General features: G+C 57.1%; 1 protein-coding gene across 3 annotated transcripts in view; it reads left to right on the plus strand.

Moving 5' to 3' along the window:
• The window catches only part of MYO1C (myosin IC), a 28,009-nt gene that overhangs the window by 14,459 nt on the left and 801 nt on the right, over positions 1 to 12,749 (plus strand). For all 3 annotated transcript variants that reach the window (XM_007454226.1, XM_007454228.1, XM_007454227.1), the window contains exons 6-31: positions 238 to 417; positions 498 to 596; positions 1,283 to 1,396; positions 1,482 to 1,553; positions 1,978 to 2,097; positions 2,210 to 2,292; positions 2,514 to 2,619; positions 2,732 to 2,812; positions 3,091 to 3,182; positions 4,855 to 4,949; positions 5,030 to 5,076; positions 5,191 to 5,271; positions 7,851 to 7,956; positions 8,062 to 8,179; positions 8,792 to 8,905; positions 8,981 to 9,057; positions 9,398 to 9,466; positions 9,554 to 9,638; positions 9,723 to 9,882; positions 10,531 to 10,614; positions 11,438 to 11,531; positions 11,623 to 11,678; positions 11,799 to 11,934; positions 12,013 to 12,083; positions 12,173 to 12,270; positions 12,346 to 12,445. In XM_007454226.1, the coding sequence (XP_007454288.1) occupies positions 238 to 417; positions 498 to 596; positions 1,283 to 1,396; positions 1,482 to 1,553; positions 1,978 to 2,097; positions 2,210 to 2,292; positions 2,514 to 2,619; positions 2,732 to 2,812; positions 3,091 to 3,182; positions 4,855 to 4,949; positions 5,030 to 5,076; positions 5,191 to 5,271; positions 7,851 to 7,956; positions 8,062 to 8,179; positions 8,792 to 8,905; positions 8,981 to 9,057; positions 9,398 to 9,466; positions 9,554 to 9,638; positions 9,723 to 9,882; positions 10,531 to 10,614; positions 11,438 to 11,531; positions 11,623 to 11,678; positions 11,799 to 11,934; positions 12,013 to 12,083; positions 12,173 to 12,270; positions 12,346 to 12,445 (2,538 nt within the window). The remainder of the gene's footprint in view (positions 1 to 237; positions 418 to 497; positions 597 to 1,282; positions 1,397 to 1,481; positions 1,554 to 1,977; positions 2,098 to 2,209; positions 2,293 to 2,513; positions 2,620 to 2,731; positions 2,813 to 3,090; positions 3,183 to 4,854; positions 4,950 to 5,029; positions 5,077 to 5,190; positions 5,272 to 7,850; positions 7,957 to 8,061; positions 8,180 to 8,791; positions 8,906 to 8,980; positions 9,058 to 9,397; positions 9,467 to 9,553; positions 9,639 to 9,722; positions 9,883 to 10,530; positions 10,615 to 11,437; positions 11,532 to 11,622; positions 11,679 to 11,798; positions 11,935 to 12,012; positions 12,084 to 12,172; positions 12,271 to 12,345; positions 12,446 to 12,749) is intronic.

Below are 12,749 nucleotides of genomic sequence, written 5' to 3' on the forward strand. Positions count from 1 at the left end.
GGGAGATGAGGTTCAGTTTCAGGCCTGTTGAGACTGAGATGCCTGTCAGACATCCAAGTGGAGCCGTCAGGTAGGTAGGGCTGAGCGTCCTCATTTCGCAGAGGAGGAAACAGGCCAGAGGGGGCGACTTGCCTGAGCCATTGGCAGAGCTGGAATTCGGAGGGCAGGGGAGGAAGGGGAAGATGGGCTCTGTCCCCAGTCCCCCTGAGCAGTCGCTACATCCTGCCCTGCCCACAGGGCGCCCCTGTGGGTGGCCACATCCTCAGTTACCTCCTGGAGAAGTCCCGGGTGGTGCACCAGAATCACGGGGAGAGGAACTTCCACATCTTCTACCAGCTGCTGGAGGGGGGCGAGGAGGAGACACTGCGCAGGCTGGGCCTGGAACGGAACCCCCAGAGCTACCTGTACCTGGTGAAGGTGCGTAGGGGCCAGGCAGGGCGGGTGCCACCCAGGGAGCCCAGTGCCACATCTAGAACCCAGCTCTGCCCGTCCTCCAGGGCCAGTGCGCCAAAGTCTCTTCCATCAACGACAAGAATGATTGGAAGGTTGTCAGGAAGGCTCTGACGGTCATCGACTTCACCGAGGATGAGGTGGAGGTGAGGCCTCTGCTGGGACCCTCCCTTTTCTCCTGTCATACCCTGAAAATCTCCGTCTACCTTTACACCCCGTTTCTACTCTAGCCGCCTTTTCCTCTCAAATTTCCTTTACCACCTCTCCTGCCTCCTTTTTAAAATTATTTTATCTTTGGCTGCGTTGGGTCTTCGTTGCTGCATGCAGGTACCATGGTCTCTGTTTATATGAAAATAAGAAGAGGCAGAAGGAGTTCCATTTCTGCCAGAGACAGTCTGTCTTTGCTAATTGTTTGAAAGCAATGGGTTCTCTTTTTTTAATTATTATTTTTTTTATTTTTGGCTTCATTGGGTCTTCATTGCTGCGCGTGGGCTTTCTCTAGTTGCGGCGAACGGGGGCCACTCTTCATTGCAGTGCGCAGGCTTCTCATTGCAGTGGCTTCTCTTGTTGTGGAGCATGGGCTCTAGGCGTGTGGGCTTCAGTAGTTGTGGTGCGTGGGCTCAGTAGTTGTGGCTCGCGGCTCTAGAGTGCAGGCTCAGTAGTTGTGGTGCACGGGCTCCTGAACCCGTCCCCTTGCATTGGCAGGCGGATTCTTAACCACTGCACCACCAGGGAAGCCCCTCTCCCGGCTCCTTCTGACCATCCACTGTGTGCCCCTGTGGGGCTCTCGGCCCCTCCTGTAACCCCCACCCACCCCTCCCTGTCCCCCCAGGACCTGCTGAGCATCGTGGCCAGTGTCCTGCATCTGGGCAACATCCACTTTGCTGCCGACGAAGAGAGCAACGCCCAGGTCACGACCGAGAACCAGCTCAAGTATCTGACCCGGGTGAGTGGGGCAAGCAGAGGGCGAGGGCAGGGCAGCTGGGGCAGGGGGAGTGCACCCTCACCAGGCCCACCCCTTCCCTTGGCAGCTCCTTGGTGTGGAAGGCTCAACGTTGCGGGAAGCCCTGACGCACAGGAAGATCATCGCCAAGGGTGAAGAGGTGAGGGCCAGCCTTTGCTTCAGGGGCTAGTGGGGGCGGGAGCAGGTATTGTACGGCAGCCCTCCTCCCATCATCCCCCTTCCTCTGGTCTGCTCAGCTGGTCTTCTTAGCAATGCTGGAAGGACATAAGGCGGGTGGCTCAGGGAGGCTCAGGGAGCTGGCCAAGGTCACACAGCAAGAGGGTGAGGCTGGAAGGAAGACTCACCTCCAGGAATGAGGCCTCTTTTTTTTTTTTTCCTCCAGGAATGAGGTCTCTTGTCTTATACCACCTTCCCTCTGGTGGGGCCACTGTGTCCTCCCCCGGTGCCCCCCAACCCCAGACTCATTGGGGGCGGGGAGGGCAGAGTGGTCAGTTTCCTGAGTGCGAAGGGGCCGGGGTGGGAAGGGGCTGCATTCATTTCCCCATCTCACTCTCCACCCCCAGCTCCTGAGCCCGCTAAACCTAGAACAGGCTGCGTACGCGCGAGACGCCCTCGCCAAGGCCGTGTACAGTCGCACCTTTACCTGGCTGGTCGCGAAGATCAACAGGTCGCTGGCCTCCAAGGTGAGGGCTTGGCCCCTGCTGCTCCCAAGGTGGCAGGGAGGGCAGACCAGGGAGGCCCGGGGCTGGGAGCTGGCAAATGTTGGGACCCATGCTCTCGGTCAACTGGCCCTAGGATGCTGAGAGCCCCAGCTGGCGGAGCACCACGGTCCTCGGGCTCCTGGACATTTATGGCTTCGAAGTGTTTCAGAACAACAGGTCAGAGCCCCACTGTCCCCTTCCTGTCCCTCCTCCCGTCTCCCCGGTCCTGGTGCCTCTCCTCTTCCCCGGCCTCTCACATTCCTGCCAGTGTCTTCCCAGCCACCTGGGTCCTGCTCTGTGTTTCTTCCCTTAGAGCTGTGGGGCCTCATCCCACCCCTCCCCCGCTCCTGGTTCCGTGTCCCCTGGAATTACTGAGGGCTCCTCTGCTTCCCTCATAGCTTTGAGCAGTTCTGCATCAATTACTGCAATGAGAAGCTGCAGCAGCTCTTCATTGAGCTCACCCTCAAGTCGGAACAGGAGGAGTATGAGGCAGAGGGCATCGCGGTGAGTGCAAGCCTGCGGGCATCCCCACGTGCCGTGGAAGCCCGGGCGTCGGTCTCCCCAGGAGAGGTGCCAGGACCCCATGATGATGCTTTCCTCCCCTCTTGCCCCTCAGTGGGAGCCTGTCCAGTATTTCAACAACAAGATCATCTGTGACCTGGTGGAGGAAAAGTTCAAGGGCATCGTCTCCATTTTGGTGAGCATCTGCTCCTCCAAGGCCCCGTGTTGGGGGCTGGGCAGGATGACATCACCTCTTTCCCCTTGTTCTCTGGGCCTGTCTGCAGAGAGCCAGAGTTTGAGCAGGGACAGGACAGGGCTGTCTGTGGAGGGTGAGGTGAGGTGCCGGCCAGGTCTGGGAGGCTCCCTGTGATCTGCCCCTTTCCTCTGTGTCTGCGCCTCCCATGGGGACCCCTGAGTCCCTGTCTTCTCCAGTCCCTCCCCCACACGTCCTTCACCCTCTGCCACACCCCCCAGGATGAGGAGTGTCTGCGCCCTGGGGAGGCCACGGACCTGACCTTCCTGGAGAAGCTGGAGGACACCGTCAAGCACCATCCACACTTCCTGACGTGAGTGGGCTTGTGGGGCTCTCCTGGGGCAGAGCCTGTGGAAGCCTGCAATCCCCCCTAATCATTGAACACCCGTCACAAGGGGATGACCAGAGGAGGCACTAAGTGAAGGACAGGCACACAGAGCCGTGGCTCCTAGTGCGTCCACAGAGTCACAAGCGAGGAGCACAGCTTCCTCCTTTTCCTTTTGAGAAGGAAACTTCCTAAGATTTTTCTAGCTTCCTTATTTGGAAATTCCTTTATATTTAAGGAATCCCCTAAAGCGGGGTGAGGGGAGAAAAGAAACAAGCCTCTCTGTTCCAGCTCTGCCCTGTGTATCTTGAGTACATCAGCTCCTCTAATCTAAAGCAACCCCTAGAGGAGGTTTTACTGAGGTTCAAAGAGGTGAAGCCGTTTGCCCGAGGTTAGCTCACATCTAGTTAAGTCCAGAGCTGGGACTCAGGCCCAGGGCTGCAGATTAGTTCCCCGACTAGGAATCAAACCCGGGCCCCGGCAGTGAAAGTGCCAGGTCCTAACCACTGGACCGCCAGGGAATTCCTGAGCAATTTTTGTTTGTGGTACGTGGGCCTCTCACTGTTGTGGCCTCTCCTGTTGCGGAGCACAGGCTCCGGACACACAGGCTCAGCGGCCATGGTTCACGGGCCCAGCCGCTCCGTGGCATGTGGGATCCTCCCGGACCGGGGCACGAACCCGTGTCCCCTGCATCGGCAGGCAGACTCTCAACCACTGCGCCACCAGGGAAGCCCCTGAGCAATTTTTGCTTAAGAGAATATTAAAAACCTTTCTCTGGAGCGAGCAAGCAAGGGAACCTGTTGTTTGTTCTCGCCCCCCGCGCCTGCTGTAGCAGGGGCCCCAGTAAAGCCTTGCCTGAAAAAAAAAAAGAAAAAAGAAAAAGAAAAACTTTTTCTGGCTGTAAAAATAATGTTCCTCATCAGAGAAAAGTTGGAACGTGTGCAAAGGCCACTTGTAATCCTGTCACCTAGAGGTCACCACTGTTAATAATTCGAGACATTTTCTTCCTGCCTTTTTCTATACATTTTTTTTTTCGTAGTTGAGAACTTATTGTGTGTAAGGCTCAGGATGATGTTATATCCTGAGTATCTTCCTGTATCATCAAACAGAAAAATTTCCTCAAAACAATTCCTCCAGCGGCTCTAAAGCAGATACTCCACTGCTCTCACCCAGCCTCTGGGGGCCCCGTCCAGCCTCCAAGTTTCTGCTGGGAAAACAGGGCTGCCACGAATATCTATCTCTGTGCCTTAAATCTCTGCCTGGTCTCTCTGGTTAGTTGCTTGGAATTGTTCTTAAAAGTAGAAAACGGGCTAAAGGGTATAAACACGCTTAAGACATAAGTAGTCTCTTGGGGCAGATTCCAGTCTTAAAATGTAGTGGGCAGCACTCAGCCCTCTGAGCAGAGCCATGTAACAGCCAAAAGCAACGCCAAGTAGCCCTCCACCCAGCATGCCCTGGCAGTGCGGAGGCCGAGGTGCTGTGTGACCCAGGACAAAGCCATCTACCTCTCTGAGCCTCTGTGGCAGCCTCTGTGCAGGGAGGTGGCCCTGCCCTGCCAGCTTTTTACTGGGTGCCTGGTTCCTCTCTTGAAGTCTCTTCAGCAGGCAGGGTGCATGGCTCAGGCCAGCAATCTGCAGCTTCCTCTTCCTGTCACCCCCAGGCACAAGCTGGCTGACCAGCGGACTAGGAAATCTCTGGGCCGCGGGGAGTTCCGCCTGCTGCACTATGCTGGGGAGGTGACCTACAACGTGACCGGTGAGGATCCTGGGGCTGGGTCCCCACAGTGGGTGGGGAGAGGGGCTCTCCCTCCCCTTACCTCTGCTCTCTCCTTCCAGGGTTTCTGGATAAAAACAATGACCTTCTCTTCCGGAACCTGAAGGAGGTGAGGAGGACCAGGGGGAGGGCTCGCGGTCTGGGCTCTGTACGACCTCTGCCCCAGGAATCTGACAGGCCTTACCTTGTGCTCGCACCATTACGCCCTGCTCTGCCCTCACAGACCATGTGCAGCTCGGAAAATCCCATCATGAGCCAGTGCTTCGACCGGAGCGAGCTCAGTGACAAGAAGCGGCCAGAGACGGTGTGAAGGCTGTGGGACCCGAGGGGGTGTGTGTGTGCATGGGAGCGGGACCAGTGCCTGCATGAGCTGCGAGTTAGCAGTGTGTGTTTGAGTTCGTGTGTTCACTGGTGCCTGGCTGTGCATTGGTGTGTGTCTGGGAGGCTGCCCGTGGGTGCATCTGTGCTTACTTCCATGTGTACCTGTGTGTGCACTGTCTCTAAGTGTGGACGTGTATGTGTACACCTGTTTCTGTGCGGGCGCTTGCGTACATTCACCCCCACAGCAGACATTTGTAGTGGACATTGCTGGGCACTTTGGATACAAAAATGAATAGGTGCTCTCCTAGAAATGTGCATAGGGTGCTATGGAAACTTAGGGAGCAGCAAATTGCCTGAGGGAGTAGAAGAGGGGAGGTGGTCAGGGAGGGCTTCCTGGAGGAGGAAGCATCTGAGATAACTTGGGAATGAGTAGGTGCTTATCAGATAGACAGAGGGCCCCACACAGGTACACAGTCCAAAAAAAACCCAGGAGGTGGACAGGAAAGTGACATTTCGAGGAGAGAGACGGGAAAAGGCAGACATGGCCAGTGGTGCCAGATGCAGGGAGAGCTCCAGTGAGCTGTGGTCAGAGGTATGGCTGCTGGGCTTGGCAGGAGGAGTGCCAGGGCAGTCCCAGGCAAGGTCATGGAGAGGTAGAAGCCACAGCGCTGCAGGCCAAGACATGCAGGCAGGGAGGCCATGGAGGCAGCATGTTGTCCAGAGTCTGACTCCCTGGGACCCTGCCCTCTGCTCCCCACCCCCACCCCTTCCCTGAGCATTCTCATCCATGGCCTCATATCCCCCTCCTTGACCCTCGTGAGGACACACCCACTCGATCCAGGCCTCTCCAGCAAGCCATAGATTCCACTGATCTCCAAGTGACCTGCAGGCACTCCAGACCCCGGTAGTCTATAAAGGGCCCTTGACTATCCAGTGTCCCAAGCCTGCTCCTTCTGTTTCCCTAACTCAGGGCAGGGACCACCCTCCACCCAGTCCTGAAGGACAGAAACCTGGGCATCATCCCTGATTCTTCAGCCTCCCCCATTGCCCTCATCCTAACAACCGTTGGATCTTGCCGGTTTCTGCTGCCTGAATACCCTTGCCTCTCGGCCTCTCTGTAACCCTTACTCCAGTTGGGTCCTCTGAGCCGGCCACAGCCTCCTCTGTGGTCTCCTGGCTTCCCATCTGTCCTTACCAACCATCCTCCACCTGTCTGCTGTAGAGCTGTTACAAACGGCAGATCTTTTCCTGTCATTCCCTCCCTCCAAATTCCTCTTTGGCTCCCTATTTCCCTCAGGATAGAATTTAATCTCCCTAATGTGGCTCTCGAGTCCTACCGTGATACTGCCTCTAACACTATCTTTTTTACTCCCTCTCTGGATCCTTGCACTGCTTGTAGTTCCCTGTGTACACCAAGCCTTTGCTCACTCGGTTGCTCTGCCTGAATGCCGTCCCCTCCTGCCTGCCCTCTGGCTGTCTCCTACTTACCCTTTAATTCTCAGCTGAAGAGTTATTTTCAGAAGACCCTTCCTGATGCCCCCTACCCCACAGACTGAAATAGTTGCCCCTTCTTGAGGCTTCCAGAACCCCCAGGCATACGCCCCTGGCATTAATGGGACCGCAATGGATTGCAAATCTTTGCTGAGGCATCCGCTTCTCCCACAGGCCTGAAGTCCTTGAAGGTCCTGCGGTGCAGTGTACAGGGATAACTCTTGAACGCATAGGAGTAGGACACATTGTTTAGGAATGCGGCCCTGAAATTCTAAAAAGAGAAAGAGTGGCTGCCAAAGGAAGACATAGGATTGAGGTTGCCAGGAGACCTGAACAGGATTTTTAAGACAGGAATGAGGTTCTTCAACTGAGCTCTCTAGCTCGGCCAGAGGGATGCAGGTGATGTAGTCTGGCTCCTTCCTCTGTTGTGAGGGAGGGGTGATGGGCGAAGGGGATCTGGAGGTTTTGTTGACCTTCATGGGTTTATAGCCTCTGTCTCTAAACAAAGTATGGAAATAGTAGAGCTTTCATTTTGCTTTCGTTTTTGTTTTGTTTTCTCCCCACTAAATAGAAATGAGGGTTCTTAGCCTGTTTCTGGCAATCTGTTAATTTATTAGGTTAGTTGTCTTTCATTTGCTTTCCAGTAGGCACAGTAAATTTAGTTGAAGAGCACATCTATATGCTACAACGTGATTACATCTCTTTTTCTGGCTTTTTTGCATTTTTTCTTTTACCAAGTTTCAGTTCCTGCATGTAGAATTAAATAAGAAACAAAACTTGTAAAGTTGTAACATTTCATATGGAAATGCTGCCCAGTCTTCCCGAGCTTCAGAATTCTGACCTTTGCCGATGCTGGGATAAAGTGTTGTAATTAAAAAAAAAAAAAGAAAAAAAAAAAAAACAACTAAGGGCCCACGCAGGGCAGGGGTAGTTGTGGGAACTGGTTCTGTTTTGCCCCAGCGAGGGGTCTCCCGGGGGGGGTTCAGAGCTCTGCCACAGGGAGCGGCATCTGCAGGGGTTAGCGGCCTCAGCCCAGCTCCAACCAACCTTCCGTTCATCTTGGTTGACCAGGTGGCCACCCAGTTCAAGATGAGCCTCCTGCAGCTGGTGGAGATCCTGAAGTCTAAGGAGCCTGCCTACGTCCGCTGCATCAAGCCCAATGACGCCAAGCAGCCCGGTAAGCCCTCTGCCCCCTGGACCAGGGCAGGCTGTGCCTCCCCTGCAGAGGCAACGGCCATCTGGCGGCAAAAGCCCTCTGACCACCCGGTTATCCCTCCCCCAGGCCGCTTTGACGAGGTGCTGATCCGGCACCAGGTGAAGTACCTGGGGCTGATGGAGAACCTGCGCGTGCGCAGAGCCGGCTTTGCCTATCGCCGCAAATACGAGGCTTTCCTGCAGAGGTGGGGGCGGGGCCTGGCTCAGCGCCAGGGGAAAAGGGTGGGAGGGGTCGTCGGCGCCTCCTCGATCCCGGGAGGGAGGACAGCGATTCTCCGCCCCATTCAGGGACGGGGCTCTGAGCTGCTGTGGGATCCACACCAGGGGCCCCTCCATGCTGCAGGCCTAATGTTAAGCTTGGTAGGGCGAAGACCAGCCCTCCCCACCCCCCCAGTCCCTGCCCTCACAGAGCAGCTGCTCAGGGGTCCATGAAGCGTGCATCCACATGCCTATCTATCACCAGTGGAGATAGTAAAAGCCTGTGAAAAGGACAGTTTCCAATCAGCTCAGAAAGGATAGAGCAGCTTTGGGGTTATCCTGAGTTAGGGGCCTGGGGAGTCAATCAGGTGTGAATTCTATCTCTACCACTTTCTAGCCCCATGGCTTTCAGCAGATGAGAAACGTCAATTTCCTCATCTTTAAAGTGGGGATAGTAACAGAGCGACCGCTCAGGCTTTCTGTGAGCTGTGAGTCAGTGGGAGCGCCCAGCAGACGCCCGGGAAAGCTGGTTTGGGCCCCCAGAGAAGGATGCTGGCAGGGGTGGGGGCTGAGTGCATTTCTGCCCCTCCCGTCCCCAGGTACAAGTCACTGTGCCCAGAGACATGGCCCATATGGGCAGGACGGCCCCAGGATGGGGTGGCTGTGCTGGTCAGACACCTCGGCTACAAGCCGGAAGAGTACAAGATGGGCAGGTGAGTGGCTCCCACGCCTGGTGTTTGGGGGGCGCGGGGGTGGCAACCAGGGGCTGATCAGTGCTGCCTTCACAGGACCAAGATCTTCATCCGCTTCCCCAAGACCCTGTTTGCCACAGAGGACGCCTTGGAGGTCCGGCGGCAGAGCCTGGGTGAGAGAGGGGCCCCACCCTTCCTATCCCAGTGGAGTCTGTTCTGGGGAGCAGGAAAGAAATCACTGCATTTGGGCTCCTTCTCCAGGAAGTCCGCCACGCCCACATTCAGCTGCCCTCCTCATCACCAGCCCCAGCACCCCCTCTCCTGCCCTTGGCTACACACTCAGCATGTTCTCATGTTGCTTTGCTCGCTCCCTTGCTCTTTCATTTACTCTCCCTTCACTTAATGCTCAATCAGCCACTCCCCTCACTCATGCCACGCAGTGAGCTCTGACAGTGCCCGGCCCCCAGCCGGGTCCCTTGCGCTCTGGCCAAGTGACTTCTTTCCCAACTACAGCCACGAAGATCCAGGCCACCTGGAGGGGCTTTCACTGGCGGCAGAAATTCCTCCGGGTGAAACAATCAGGTTTGGGGGCCCAGGGGTCTTCAGGAGGGCAGGGGCTAGGGTAAGGGTGGGGAGGAGATAGAGGTCAGCCGTCTGTGGTCTCTGCAGCCATCTGCATCCAGTCGTGGTGGCGAGGAACTCTGGGCCGGAGGAAGGCAGCCAAGAGGAAGTGGGCAGCTCAGACCATCCGGCGGTGAGCACTGGACGCCATGGGGGGCGGGGTGCAGAGTGTGTGTGTGCAGGGGTCCATTACCAGGCTTCTCACCCCCACACACAGGCTCATCCGCGGCTTCATTCTGCGCCACGCACCCCGTTGCCCCGAGAATGCATTCTTCCTGGATCACGTGCGCACCTCTTTTTTGCTCAACTTGCGGCGGCAGCTGCCCCGGAATATCCTGGACACTTCCTGGCCCACGCCGCCACCTGCCCTGCGTGAGGTCCGTGGGCCCTCCCTGCTGAGTTAGGAACCACCAGCACGCTCAGCGGAGGGACCTAATAACCATGTGACCAGAGGAGCCATCGGGGAAGGGAAGGGAACTGGAGCTGGGCTGCAGAGAACGAGTTTTTTTTTATAAATTTATTCATTTTATTTATTTATTTTTGGCTGCATTGGGTCTTCGCTGCTGTGCGCGGGCTTTCTCTAGTTGCGGCGAGTGGGGGCTATTCTTCGTTGCGGTGTGTGAGCCTCTCATTGCGGTGGCTTCTCTTGCTGCAGAACATGGGCTCTAGGCTCGCGGGTTTCAGTAGTTGTGGCACGTGGGCTCAGTAGTTGTGGCTCACGGGCTCTAGAGCGCAGGCTCAGTAGTTGTGGCGCGCGGGCTTAGTTGCTCCACGGCACGTGGGATCTTCCTGGACCAGGGCTCGAACCCGCATCCCCTGCGTTGGCAGGCGGATTCTTAACCACTGCGCCACCTGGGAAGTCCCAAGAATGAGTTCTTTGCAAAGAAGCAACTCAGGAATGGAAGAGTGGTCCAGGTTGAGGGGGTGTCACTTAGGCCAAGGCCTCATGGTAGGCACATGCCTGTTGTCTTCAGAGGGAAGGGAGCCAGGCTGCCTGGGTGCCCTGACCTCGCTCGCACCCACAGGCCTCGGAACTGCTGCGAGAGCTGTGCCGGAAGAACATGGTGTGGAAGTACTGCCGGAGCATCAGCCCTGAGTGGAAGCAGCAGGTATGGGGCTGGGAGGCAGACACTGGGGGACTAGCCAGGGGGCCACTCGAGTGCTGGCCTGGAGGACCTTCACCCCCATTTACCACGTGCCCTCAAATGGATCCCAGCCCATTTGGCCTCATGTATGAAGCCGAGGCTGGAGTAGATTTTGCACGGCAAAGAGGGTTTATCTTCTAGACCAGCTCCGCTGGCCTGGTAGAGGCTGCCCAGAGCCCTATGTTGAAAAGGCTGCAGCTTGAGTCTGATAGAATAGTTCCAGAGAGACATTGGTGGCCGACGTGCCTGTATTTGCCAACTCAGTATAGGATGATGCTAAAGGACCCATGCAGCAGAGTTAACCTGCAGTAGTGGTTTTTTAAAAATTTAAAAAATTTTTTTGGCTGTACCATGTGGCGCGCAGGATCTTAGTTCCCCAACCAAGGATCGAACCTGTGCCCCCTGCAGTGGAAGCACAGAGTCTTAACCACTGCACTGCCAGGGAAATCCCAACCTGTAGTAGTTTTTTGAGTATTAGCAACCAGCCAGATCCCAGGCCGGAGCTTTATCTCAGGGGTTCCAAGGCCTGCTATGATGGGGAATTATCCCCAAAGTGGGGCCTGAACCCTGACAGTACTGTCTGTCATGACCCTTCTGAGGAGCCTGTGCCTTGGTCAGTGGGGTGGGGGTAAGGGAGAGAAGGGGCTAAAGGGGAGTGTTGGTGGCAGGGCTTAGCCTCTGGTGCTGAGACCAGAGAGAGGGTGAGGGAGGCTGTCTCAGTTCCTGAGGCTTGCTGTGATGGTCGCCATCCCTCTGACAGCCCCCCTCCCTGCCCTTGTCTCCTCAGCTGCAGCAGAAAGCCGTGGCTAGTGAGATCTTCAAGGGCAAGAAGGACAATTACCCTCAGAGTGTCCCCAGGCTGTTCATCAGCACACGGCTTGGTGAGCCCCTGACTTTCCAGTGAGTAAGCCCTCCATCACCACCCTAGTCCGCTCTCTTCTCTCACCTTCCCCTCCCCCATCTGGGTTGCAGGTGCAGATGAGATCAGCCCCAAAGTGCTGCAGGCCCTGGGCTCTGAGCCCATCCAGGTGAGACCCTGCCTGCCGGCCACCCTCAATCCCAAATAGTTCTGCTGCCCGAGGACTGGGTGGGGGAGTCAGGGCCTGGGCAGAGGGTGAGGAGGCCCCTCAGCCACCCTCTGTCCCCAGTACGCAGTGCCCGTCGTGAAATATGACCGCAAGGGCTACAAGCCCCGCTCCCGGCAGCTGCTGCTGACGCCCAACGCCGTGGTCATTGTGGAGGATGCCAAAGTCAAGCAGAGGATTGAGTACGCCAACCTGACCGGTGAGCCGGAGTCCAGGGCTGGGTGGGGAGGGCCCCTGCTCTGACCCTTGATCCCTGACCTCTGCCCTTCCCCCTCAGGAATCTCCGTCAGCAGCCTGAGTGACAGCCTCTTTGTGCTCCACGTGCAGCGTGAGGACAATAAGCAGAAGGTGCCCCTCGGGGGACTGGGAGGCAGGAGGGGGTGGTGCTTCTCTAGCTCTGGGCAGGGCCTGACCCCTGACCCCATCTGGGCCCCCAGGGGGACGTGGTGCTGCAGAGTGACCATGTGATTGAGACACTGACCAAGACGGCCCTCAGCGCCGACCGCGTGAACAACATCAACATCAACCAGGGCAGGTGAGGCGGGGAGGGGCGGGGAGAGGGCTGTGCGTGCCTGCCGGGGGCGGGCCTCACGCACCACCTTCCCTCCAGCATCACGTTCGCAGGGGGTCCCGGCAGGGATGGCATCATCGACTTCACGACCGGCTCGGAGCTGCTTGTCACCAAGGCCAAGAACGGGCACCTGGCTGTGGTGAGTGGGGCCTGGCAGCAGCACCCTGCCTCCCGCTGAGGGCCCTGGGGCCAGGGCAGAGCCTCTGGTGGCCAAGCCTTCCAACCTCAGCAGTGCTGGGCAGAGCCTAGGCACCTCGCCGTGGGTCCTTTGAGCTCCCACAGTGCAGAGGGTCATAAACATGGCAGCACAGGGGCGGGGTGGGGGGGGATCAAGGGGGTGAGGGTGTGCTGCGGGGAAGGGGAGGCCCGCTCTGGCCAGGGCAGTGGTTCCCGTGAGAATAGGGTTGGAGTCTCCAGCGCCAAGGCCTCTAGACCACTCCCGC

This window comes from Lipotes vexillifer, unplaced genomic scaffold (genome assembly GCF_000442215.2).
Source record: "Lipotes vexillifer unplaced genomic scaffold, Lipotes_vexillifer_v1.1 scaffold680, whole genome shotgun sequence".
In the NCBI taxonomy this organism is placed as follows: Eukaryota; Metazoa; Chordata; class Mammalia; order Artiodactyla; family Lipotidae; genus Lipotes; species Lipotes vexillifer.